The sequence below is a fragment of the Salvia splendens genome, chromosome 4 (genome assembly GCF_004379255.2).
Source record: "Salvia splendens isolate huo1 chromosome 4, SspV2, whole genome shotgun sequence".
Taxonomy (NCBI): Eukaryota; Viridiplantae; Streptophyta; class Magnoliopsida; order Lamiales; family Lamiaceae; genus Salvia; species Salvia splendens.
The window spans coordinates 4,564,399-4,577,011 of NC_056035.1; the positions used below are offsets into that span (position 1 = coordinate 4,564,399).

Here is a 12,613-nt window from a genome sequence, read left to right on the forward strand (position 1 = left end):
TCATTGAGATCATCTACTTGTAGGCATTCCTTGTGGAATCTTGTCATGAAGTCGCTAATCTTTTCATCGCGACCTTGACGTATAGAAAGCAGCTGAGCCGAAGTGATTCGGGTTTCAGCTTTCTGGAAGAACCTCCTATGAAAAGCATCCATTAGATCTCTGTAAGATCTAATGCTGCCTTGAGGGAGGCTATCAAACCACCTTCTTGCGTTCCCGATGAGCAGCTCAGGAAACAGCTTACACATATGAACCTCATTGAGACCTTGGTTCGCCATATTATACTGATAGCGTCCCAGGAAATCATGAGGATCCACTAACCCGTCATAAGTCACTGACGGAGTTCGGTAATTCTGTGGCAACGGAGTTCTGGTGATATCATCCGAAAATGGAGTCTTCAGCGCTCCATACATAGCGAATCCGACATCTCTACGGTATGGTGGAGATGGAGTTCTCCTGTGATTTCGGTAACAAGGAGGAGAAGGAACATATCGGTGGTGAGGATTCTTTCTCCTGGAAGATACGACACTACTGCGGTAGTGACTTTCATGTCTGGAGGGGGAGGGAGAATCCGCCGTTTTCTTCTCCGGCTTCTGGCTCTTTTGCAGGAATGTTAAGAATTCATCCTGCTTCTCAGCCAAGAACAACTTGACAGCCTCATTCAAATCGAGCTGCTGGGGAGGCTCGGTGCGATGACTTTTTGAGTGGTTTGTTCTTTCACCGTGAGAACTGGAGGCAGATTTCTCCAGAGGCTGTTTTCCAGACCTACGGGCTGGACTAGCTTCCTCACGTTCATCACGGACGGAAGTATGGGTATTATGTGATCTGGTACGCATTTTTTGGTGGAAGAGGATCAAAAACTCGCTTTTATCACAGTTTTGGTTTTCTGTTTTCCCACAGACGGCGCCAGTGATGATTTAGCGAATTTTTGATGGGAATAAATGCAAGTAATAAATGAAGATCACAACACTGAAAATTACGTGGTTCGATTTACTGAGGTAAATCTACGTCCACGGGAAGAATAGAGGGCAAATTTGTATTGCTTGATCTAGCTTACAGATTACAATACTGATCTGCTATATGAGATTCAGGATCTAGAGAACTTAACCCTGGTCTATCTGATCTAAGTTCTATTTATACATTCGAACTAAGATCGTGGTTTGCAGCCCTGGTAGAGGGGTTGATAACTGCTTAATACCACTAAATAGATCGTGGGTGTAATGGAGGTCGTGGAGATCCTGCATGGGTTCACTATCTCCTTGTTCGGTCGAATACTGAGACCGAACTGCTGAACTTTGCCGATCAGCTTTTGCCGATCTGAGAGTTGAGCTCGATTGGTCGGCTTTTACCGAGCTATAGGCTGTGACCGAACTCTTTGGTTGTGCCGAACTGATACTCTTCCTTGGGTTACTATCTCCTTGTTCGGTCGAATACTGAGACCGAACTGCTGAACTTTGCCGATCAGCTTTTGCCGATCTGAGAGTTGAGCTCGATTGGTCGGCTTTTACCGAGCTATAGGCTGTGACCGAACTCTTTGGTTGTGCCGAACTGATACTCTTCCTTGGGTTTTGGGCTGATGGGCCGTCACTGCTATTGGGCTCGCAATTATTGTTTAGTTGTTTAGTTCGTATCCCATCATTATACGAGGCCTAAAATTTCCAACAAAATTGTGTTTTGAGGTTTTTTGTAAAGCTTAAGATCGATAGGTGACATCAACTTTTGTTGGTTTGCCCTAAATAAGATGGGTACGGCAATTTTTCGATCCTTAGTTAAACATGGTGTTTTTCCAAAATTAAAGTTGCTTTTATAAGGACACAATTCATCCAAATAATTAAAAAGAAATATTAACATATCTCGATACTATTATTGTATTAATTATTCAATTTTTTTGGTAGGCCAAATTAAAAAAATATTGTATAAAATTATAAATCAAATTGATCATAATGTTATATAAATATAACATTATCTCAAATTAATGGGAGTGTTATGTGGAATCTATATCCAAAACACTGAGAATTAAAAACCTACAGTACTTAATTATAATAATCACACACACATACACACACTTACCAGAGCCAAGTCGTATCCTATACCTACTCTATCACCAAATGTTATATTTTTAACATTATCACTACGTTTAACAATTTAGCAAATTACATGTATTCCTACGCCAACTTTCCAGTTTTGATTATAGCTTGATCAGATCTAATTCAAGATCGATTATGATTAATTATTTTCTCACTTCCTTTTAATAACTAAGCCTAGCTAATTTTTCAAAATTTTCATCAACCATTGAGTTTTGGTTCATACTATAAGATTGAGCAAGAAGTTTAGCCAATATATATTCCATTTAAATACATGTATATAAATATTTTGAATTATAAAGAATAGTTTAGATTCTTAAAAGAAAAAAAAAAGATAAAAGTGGGAAGCAGAATATATGGAGGAGCATGTGGGTAGGCATGAAATGCAGGCACCCCCACCAGCAATGTAGCGCAAGACATACTTGTGTGAAGCATTACCACAAATCTAATTTAATTTTGACCATCATTAAATATTGGAGTATATTAAGTTAGGGGTGTGCATTCGGGTTTTGGTTCGGTTTTTCTCCCAAACCGACCCGAACCCGAAAAACCGAATTTAGGCTAAAATTGAAACCGAACCGAAAACCAAAAACCGAAAACCAAAAAACCGAAAACCGAACTTTAAAAACCGAACCAAACCGAAAAACCAAAATTTAAAAAAAAACCAAAAAAATTATATATATTAGTATATATATTTTATTTTTATTTATATATACTAATAGAATATAAATATATATAATATAAAATTAATAGAATATATATAATACATATTATATAAAAATATATATTATATATATGACATAATATACTAAATTAATAGAATTAATATATATAATATTATATTTAAAATATAATTCGGTTTTTCGATTTTTTTTCTCCCGAACCGAACCGAACTAAAAAACCGAAATTTTTGTATTTTTAAAACCGAACCGAAAAACCGAAAAAAAAAGAATTTCAAAATTTCGGTTTGGTTCGGTTCGGATATTCGGTTTTCGGTTTTTTTTGCTCACCCCTAAATAGAGTGGACAAATGTAGCTGCCTAATTTGAAAATAATCTCACTGTCTAAACTGAGTTGAGTCAATTAGAGTACAAAAATTAAGAAATTGTTGAAAAGTAGAAGAGATGAATAACATAGAAAATATAAAGAAAGAATAAATTATGTGATTGAATACAATAAGAGAGATTGGATGTTAATTTTATTTTTTATAAAAAAAATATGACTTACTTAATTAGTTGAAATATTAAAAAAATGAATAAAATTGAATTTAATTGTGATAGAGGGAGTAACTAATTATTTCTAAATTGATTTGACAGGTATGCTTACAATTTGATACTACTATTTTACTTTTACAAACAATTGTTTTTTATTGTGATAGTACCAAGAAATGTTGAATATAGGAGTATTAAATAAAAAAAAGATAACTGTCCTAATGGAATTCATAACAATGTGAGTGCTGTAATATCCCATTCTAGTAACAGTGCAGCAATTGAATAGACATGGTAAAAAACCGTTACCAAAATCATTTATATACTCATTTTGTCTCTCCCTAAACCTAGGAGTATTTAAACCCACTGTTTATCACGTGTCTACGATGAATAAAAACATAAAAAGTTACCGCCCCAAAATTGAAATAAAATGAACCTCAGATATTTAATAAAACACTCTTTATTCATTCACCCACATATTCTTAGACTTTCAGGCAGTATTATAAATCAAATCAACTAATCCCTAACATTAAATTCGTCACAGTGCACAGTTATTGATAAAAAAAATATAGTGCCCAAATCAATTAATCTTATATAAATGATAATTCATTATTTTGGCGCATCTTGATGGCAGCGGGACGGTCACCAACCCACAGTATGTCGATTACGCTCAGTTACTTTGGAGTTATGGTTCACTTTCATCCAATTTTCGCTACTCATGATCAAATGATAATTATACTTATTCTATTATTTGATATTTACTTCGATATTATTCACCGTGTACGAAATCAATCATATGCAAAATCTAATCAATCACTATAATATATTACTACAATATTATGATTTTGCATACAGAGTTTTGCCAAATTATGATTTTGAATGCAAAATTTAAAATTCTCCTACAATTTACCAAACTATTATGTTCTGATTTTGCAAATCAATATTTTGGTGCTAATTTGGTACAACATGGTTCCAGTATATTCACCACGACAACGCCCCCCAATTCTCTATCTCCCTCTCTCCATTTCTTCCCAAAATTTATTTAATTTTTTATGAAGGCATGAGAATCGGAAGGCCAACTGAAAATAGAAAGAATATAAATATAAATATATATATATAGGTACATTCCGTTGACATCGACCCCCGGTGACAGAATTTGTACAGTCCGTTGACATAATTTGTACACTCCGGTAACAGAATTTGTACACTCCGGCGACATAGTTTGTATAGTTTGTATTTTAGAGAACTTGTATTTGATCACATCTCTATATATATATATATATAACACAACTGCCGCAAACATAAGTATTTTACACAGAGTGGCAGGTGCAAAGTGTGTTAGTTAGTCTCCACAACGGTGAAGAAACCTCACTCCAAATTTGATCCTTTCTTTCTTTATTTCTTTGCCGGTTTTGAAATTGGGAGGATTGTATCGGTGACCCAGTCAAATATTATTCAAGCCTTTCAATGGGTATGTAGAATTGACAAATTAAGTCAAGCGCGTTGGTGGATTTCTGGTGAATTCTGTAGAAAAAAAAAAGAAATCTTTCCTTTTCCCCCCTTCTTCCTATTTTTTTCCCGGGAGCTGTTTGTTGATTGATTTATACGGTCTTCGGGATTTGTTTGTTAATACTATGTGTACTTTTCTGTATTTTTGAACTTTCTGCATAAGTCTTCGTTGTTTCCAGCCTGTAATTTGCTATTATTTCCGTGCTTGTGTTTCACACCTTCCATTCTGTGTGTGTGTGTTTCTTTTTGGTACTGTGCGTGTGTGTTTGACAGTGCCCCACCGGGCCACCCCATACACGGTATACTGAGGAAGAAGGAAGCCAGCATCTTTATTTATTTTTTTTTATTGTTTTTGGTGGCTTTTACCTTGTTAATTGGTTGGCCTTTTATAGGGGGGCATTCTAGATTTCTAGTCCTTCCCCAAATCTAATTATTTTCTATTTGGTTTGAGCATCTTCTCTGTGATTGGTGGTGGTGATTCTGTGTTCTTCTTAATTCTCTGTTTCTTTATTGTAAGGGGGAAAAAAGAAAAAAAGAAAAGAGAATCAAATCTTGGCTTTGTCTGAGCTTGCTAATTTTGTTTATATATATAGAAGCATCAGTCAGTTTCTCCAGAGAAATGGATGATGAATATGAGAAGCTCATTAGGAGAATGAATCCTCCGAGGTAGTATGTCTCTCTGTTTATTCTGATTCAAAATGTTGTTCTTTTTCTTGACACTTTTATCTTAATTTGCAGAGTTGTGATTGATAATGAATCTTGCAAGAATGCCACTGTGATTCAGGTGTATGGTTGATCTGTTGAGCTTGGTCTTGATTTGTAGAAATCCATGTTTTTTTTTGCGGTAATCTAACGAGACCCTGTTGATTTCTTTGTGTTTCAATGTAGGTGGACAGTGCTAACAAACAAGGAATCCTTCTTGAAGTTGTGCAAATTCTCACAGATCTCAATCTGATGATAACCAAGGCTTATATATGCTCTGATGGAGGATGGTTCATGGATGGTATATAGATCTTTCCCCCTTTTCAGTTTGATAATCATGTTTGCCTCTGTTAAAATGGGATGAAATTGTTGATTTTCAACTTTTTTGTGTTGTTGTAGTGTTCAATGTGACTGATAATGATGGAAACAAGATAACTGATGGGGGGATTCTTGATTATATACAGAAGGTTAGTTGTGTTGTGTTGCTTGTGTCGCTTTTCGGCATCTATTTTTCATTTGGGAGTTTATGAGGCGGTCTTGATTGATTCCTTTGTACTATCATTTTCAGTCACTTGGCCCAGATTCTTGCTTTGCATCCTCAATGAGAAGATCAGTCGGGGTGAAGCTGGGGACGGACCACACATCGATTGAACTAATTGGCAGTGACAGACCGGGGCTGCTCTCCGAAGTGAGCGCTGTCCTAACAAACCTGAAATGCAACGTGGTGAATGCTGAGGTGTGGACGCATAATACCCGAGCTGCAGCTGTGATGCAAGTCACGGATGAGGAGACGGGGGGAGCTATCATTGATCCGGAGAGGCTGACCCTGGTTAAGCGCCTCCTGTGCAATGTGCTCAAGGGTAGCAACAAAACTAGAGAGGCCAAGACTGTGGTCTCGCTCGGGGCAACCCACACTGAGAGACGCCTTCACCAGATGATGTTTGATGATAGGGACTACGAACGTATGGGCCAGGATTCATCGGATGAGAAGGATAGGCCTAATGTGAATGTTGTTAACTGGCAGGGTAGAGATTACTCGGTGGTCACAATCCTGTGCAAGGATAGGCCGAAGCTCCTCTTTGACATAGTTTGCACTTTGACTGATATGCAATACGTTGTTTTCCATGGAAATGTCGAAGCTGAAGGTGCAGAAGCGCATCAGGTATATATAGCTTTTCAAATCTAAGAAGCAATGAGATATTATGCTTTGTGTTCTGTTTTTGGCTTGTTTTATAATTTGATCTAAAATTGATCTTCATGTTTGCATTTAAAGGAATACTGCATCAGGCATATTGATGGATCCCCAGTCAAATCTGATGCTGAGAGACAGAGGGTGATTCATTGTCTCGAAGCAGCAATCCAACGACGAGTCTCTGAGGTAAGGACTGCAACGCGTTTCATGAGTGATTATTGCTAGGATGGTTTCTTACATGATATTCAACTGATGATATGATCTTCTGTTACTAGGGTTTGAAGCTAGAGCTCTGCACTTCTGACAGAATCGGGCTGCTGTCCGATGTCACTAGGATATTCCGTGAGAACAGCCTAACTGTAACACGAGCAGAAGTGACCACAAGATCAGGCAAAGCTGTCAACACGTTCTATGTTCGTGAGTCTTCAGGGTACCCGGTCGACCCCAAGATCATAGATTCCATCCGGCAAACAATTGGGCAGACCATACTCCGGGTGAAGGGCTGCCCAGACGAGTCAACCCAAGCACCTCAAGAGTCTCCGACAAGGTTCCTCTTTGGTGGCCTTTTCAAGTCAAGGTCATTTTGCAATTTCGGTTTGGTTAGGTCTTATTCATGAGCATGAGACCATGTGTCGTATGCTCTTGTGTATATTCTCGATCCCCTGTTATGTCCGCATCAAATTCAAAAGGCTAGCGACGTCAGAGAGGGAAGCCTTAGGTGGCTTCCGTCTCTCGTCTGTAGGTTTTTCTAGTGCGGTTTGCTTTACCTAAATACGTATTTAGGAATGGATCCAACCCCGGGTTGGATCTATCAAAATTTCTCAACTTTATGAATCTTGGAGCTGACATCCAATTGTTGTTGTCAAGCTTTGAAATCAATGTATATAACAAAATTTCCGATCATGATCGAATTGTTGTTTTTTATCTTCGTATTTGTTTTATTTTGAAACATATGGTTGTGGAATGTGGGGTCAAATATTTCATCACAAAAAACACAAGGTTATAGTAGTAGTACTATTTAAAAGATTCACCAAGACTTGTGGAAAAAGTATAATTCAATTATTGGAAATGACGAGTGATTACATTATACTATATCCTTAGTGCTTTCGTGGGTGGATTGGACTGCAATGTCACATTTCGATATATACACTTAAAATTGATGGAAATTACTTGGAAGCTTCCTATTTACATGATGTATGTGTGCTTTCTAGTGACGAAATTCTATTACGTTTAGATGATGACTAATTTGGGTGCTTTATTAATCAACTTTTTAGTATAGTATCTAAAAATGTTTATTTAGAGGCATGATTCATGATCCATAGTAATAGTTGATATAAACTAAACTATCAAGACCAATAAATTTATTGGTAAGATAGTAGTAGTTGTCAAAGTTGGTACATTCATAAGTTGATCTTTGACCTTTAATTTTGAAAATACACCAAACACTAGAAGGCTATGCTAGAGTAGGAAATTGAAAGATGGGGTCTTCTGATTTTTTTTTTATATACTCCCTCTATCCCAAATAATTTGGGACAGTTTGACCGGACACGAGTTCTAAGAAATATAATAGAAAATGAGTTGAAAAATTGATGGAATATGAGTCCTACTTTTAAAGTATTAGTTTTATAATAAAATGTGAGTAAAAATGAGTTAGTGGAATATGAGGTCCACTAACAAAAATAGTAAAGGTGAAATGGGTCTACTTTTAAATGAAATATTGGGTCAAATTATCTGGGATGGGGGAGTAATAATTTTGTAAATTAGAGTTATTATCTATTGTGCAAAAGAGAGGTCGGCCGAATTGGAAAGTAGTGTATTTGACTAAGAAGCTGGTGAAAGGGATATTTACTATTTGTATATATTAAAAACCAGAAATTGAAAAACCCAATGCAAAAGAAGATGGGGGCAAGTAGGCTTGCTTGGGCTAAAAGTGATTTGTTTCTGCAGCCCAATGGGCCCCTTTTCATCTAGTCAACATCTACCTCTTTCCCACTTTATCAATGCTATGTGGGGTGCTGCCACGTGGATTATTTCAAAAATTCATTACCATTTTTTTCAATCATTTCCATCACTATTCAATTGATACTAAAACTTCTTGTCTATATTTTCAGAATCTTGATCTTTTAACAAGGTGCAATAACAATGAGACAACCCAATAGTCAAATACAGTAGTTTCTTAATTAGTCAATGGTCAAGATTAAGTGAATTTTGCTCGAACCTGCCAAATCGTAATTATTGCTATGAAGATAGTTAGATAAGTGGCTAAACAACATTTTTTAAACTACGATTTGTCACTTTTGTTATTAAATCTATTACAAACATCTAGGGACCGAATAGTGAAGTCTTTAAATTATTTTTAGTAAAAAATTAACCTATACATTAATAAACATAATGTCTGTCTTTATTTTTTTGTTTTATCAAAGTTGATGCTTACGGTTGAAGATGTCTGATTCCTTTAAAAAAGCTGGTGTAATTCAATACAAGAAAAGGCAATGTCATGTGCTAGCTTTGGAAATCAGCCACTGCAATCTCTAGATTTCATAACTCAACAAAAAAAAATAAGTGATTCCCTTCCCACATGATTGAAATAAAAAAAATCATTAATAGCAGATCAACTATACACCTTCTAAGACTATAGTATGTGTTTGAAAAATTGTAGATAATTTTAAAAAAATACTATAATCAATAGCTTCATGAATTGGGGTCATATACAGGCTGGAACTGGATCATGTTGCAATCCAATTTATCATAGTCAATTCCAAACAGATAATCCACTGCTTCAATAATACAGTTGAAACAAATTACTATCACTCCACACAATATCTTTGAACTCAATGGGCAGTTTTGAATCAGAGTTTCCTGGATTCCAAATCTTGACTCCAAGAGATGAAGTGAAGGCTCCGTTGAGCCGGCTTCAACGACGCGCCCCACGCCCTCTGCAGCTCAAGCCGGCCACCATGAAGCCTAATGCAGGTGACAAAGAAGCATCATCATCTTCTTCTTCAACAACAGCAGCAGCTTCTTCGTATTTTTCAAGTAAAGATCCGATCCCTCTCCTATCGCCTCTCGTGCTGCCTTGTATGATCGAGCCTCAACCAATCCAGCAAGAAACAATGGCTAACTCACATTGATGTGTGCATTCATTTTTATAGTACTATGTAAATTCTTGCAGCTTCTGTCTCATTGTTGATCTTTTATTGAACCTTGAATAAGATAAACAGCTTAATTACTTGTATAAACTATTCATACACATGTAATTGTGAATCTTGCAAGATCTTCATCATATCATGTGACAAAGTTATGATGCAAACTTACAACTTACCTCCTATTTTTACTTGTGCAATGGTTGGAGAATGTCGTGCACACCACATTGTGGTCTTGCGGTGATGATACTAATAGGAAAATGATTGTAATTCTTCGACAACGAGTGTGGTTAAGGCCATGGGGTTGTTCTTGGTTTTGCGGTTTGAACAAGAGTGAATCTTTCCCCATAATCTCTTGATTCCTATGCAGCGCCAGAGTTGGGAATTCGTTTTTTCCCCACCCTCACTAGTCTTGCTGAACACAAATGAGAAATGATCAAGAAATATGATATTTGTGTGAATTTTAATACTAAACCTTGGTATCATTGAAGGAACCTTGTACTACACAAGAAAAATATGGCCTTAAACCTTGTGCATTGAGACTAAAAACTTGTACAAGGAAAATGGTTTACTTATGTACCTTCAAGATTTCTGCATAGACCTAGCTCATCTCCAAGAAGCTTCTTCACATCAAAATCCTCTCATTTGTATCTCCTTAGCTAATTCCGGGCTTGGTTAACACCATAACGAATTCGTTTCCTGCATATACATGAGACGAGTTTCCATAAAGCTTCATCCATTGATACTACAAGTCATAGAACTGAGGCTGGATTTGGGGGAATGTATTGACAGCTCCTTGAATGCTTCATATCTAAAGATTGTGCTCTCTATGTACTTATGTGGACTATTCTGTAGCGAGGGCCGGTGATTCCCTGCTCGTTTATAACAGACTGGTTGATGGTATGCAACGATGATGTCTCGAGGGGACCGGAATTAGTACTAGTACATTGTTGGGGTGGTGGTGGTGGTAGTTAAAGTGACATTAATTGTATATAGAATGAAAAATGAAGCAATGCAGTTTCCTCTGCTTTTACACAACAGAAAATTCATTATACACAGATTAGAGAGATCCATGTTTAGGATTGACAGTGAGAAGCTGGAAAGGTACAAAATGAGAAACGTCAAAACTTCACAAATCATCATAGTTTTGTAGTACTAAGTTTTGTTTGTTTCATCATCTCTGTTTATATCATAGTACTATTAATGCAATAAAACTTTAATAGAGATTAGTTTGTACATGATGTGATGTGAGATTACATGGAGTATTTTTGAACTGAACTGCCCTGTTAATTAGTCAATGTAAATTAACTAATTAAAAATTAATTTTATTATTTATATAGCAATAAAAAAGGAATGATATAGAAACTTTATGTAGCATGCATGCATGGATGGGCCTCCAACAAGCGTGCACCTGAAACAAAGGCGAAGAGAGAGAATCCGAGATTGAGATGAAGGCTTGAAAATAGAGAGTTGCTTTGATTTTCTTTAAAGTTTAGATTCGTAATTATCTTAGTCAAAGCTAGGGATTAGGGCGCCTAGTTAGTTAAGATTTAGTTATTTTCATTATTTTTCAATATCTTTTAGGATTAGGATTAGATTTTGTTAAGAAATTTTCGTCTCCAATTCCTCGATGGCATCCGCCGATCACTAGAGAAGCAGATATTGTAATCACCGCTGTGGGGCAGCCAAACATGGTCAGAGGTAGCTGGATCAAGTCTGGCGCGGTTGTCATCGACGTCGGATTCAATCATGTTGAGGTATGTCGAATCCACTTCCTCGTTGCCACTAGTTATTTGTTTTGTGCTAAATTTGTGCTTTTTGGAACGACAGGACACGAGTTGCCTCTGTGGATATCGGGCTATTGGAGACGTATGTTATGAGGAGGCTAGCAAGATTGCTTCGGCCATCACTCCAGTTCCCGGAGGAGTTGGGCCCATGACTATAGCAAGCCTTCTCTCCAACACTCTTACGGCAGCTAAGCGAGCTTACAATTTGGAATGACATTCCCTCCGTAGGAGCGTAGTTTTGGTGAATAAGTAGCAAAATTTTGGGTTGAAATTTGAGATTGAGAAAATAGTTTTCCGTATATTCAATTTTGACTTTGGAAATAGCCTATTTGAAAATACACCTATCGATAAATAAAACTAAGAAATCATGACTCTTTATATTTCACTATCGCAAAATACACCTATCGATAAATAAAACTAAGAAAGCATGACTCTATTTATATTTCACTATCGCAAACTTTATTACGTTTAGGATCTTAACTTAATCATGTTGATCGATATAATTCCTCTATACTCTAGGATAAAATATGAAGTATGTTTCTCAAATTTTCTTCCTCTATACTCTAGGACAATTTTTGTGGATAAAATATAAAGTATGTTTCTCAAAGTTTCTTCCTCTATACTATAGGAAGTTTAATTATGCTTTTGGTGACGACAGCAATTGTAATTTTCTCCTTTTTGCTAACCAGAAAGGATTTTTTTTTTCTCAAATTAAGTGCTTAAATACAAGATAACAGTATTTGTGCGAAATCAATTGATGCAATGGGACACAAATTAAATAGAAAATTAATTGTTGATGTGCAGAACATTTTTATATTCTTGGGTCCAGTTTTTAACATGGTATACATTGATAGTCCACTCGTTTCTGGCATTACATTATGTGTAGGGAGATGATCAAAATAAGTATGTGTTTAAATCCAGAAATGCAGACCAAATCTTCGCCCTAGGATTAGATGATCTAATGGTCAATAATTAACCAAAAACACGGAAGG

The 12,613-nt window shown here is 36.4% G+C and overlaps 1 protein-coding gene and 1 long non-coding RNA gene across 2 annotated transcripts; one reads left to right on the forward strand and one right to left on the reverse strand.

The window, feature by feature from the left end:
• The first annotated feature begins 4,600 nt into the window (after positions 1-4,600).
• On the forward strand, positions 4,601-7,617 carry LOC121798017 (ACT domain-containing protein ACR4-like). Its single transcript, XM_042196834.1, has 8 exons — positions 4,601-4,759; positions 5,391-5,463; positions 5,536-5,581; positions 5,686-5,800; positions 5,899-5,966; positions 6,068-6,661; positions 6,773-6,877; positions 6,967-7,617. Exons 1-8 carry the CDS (start codon positions 4,756-4,758, stop codon positions 7,306-7,308), a joined length of 1,347 nt encoding a protein of 448 aa, XP_042052768.1. The 5' UTR covers positions 4,601-4,755; the 3' UTR covers positions 7,309-7,617.
• Positions 7,618-9,400: 1,783 nt separating this feature from the next.
• On the reverse strand, positions 9,401-10,836 carry LOC121798018. The gene is made up of 3 exons (XR_006049998.1): positions 10,415-10,836; positions 10,014-10,249; positions 9,401-9,894 (listed from the first exon to the last, which is right to left on the reverse strand). It is a non-coding gene; the product is annotated as an uncharacterized LOC121798018 (long non-coding RNA).
• Between the last annotated feature and the right edge of the window lie 1,777 nt (positions 10,837-12,613).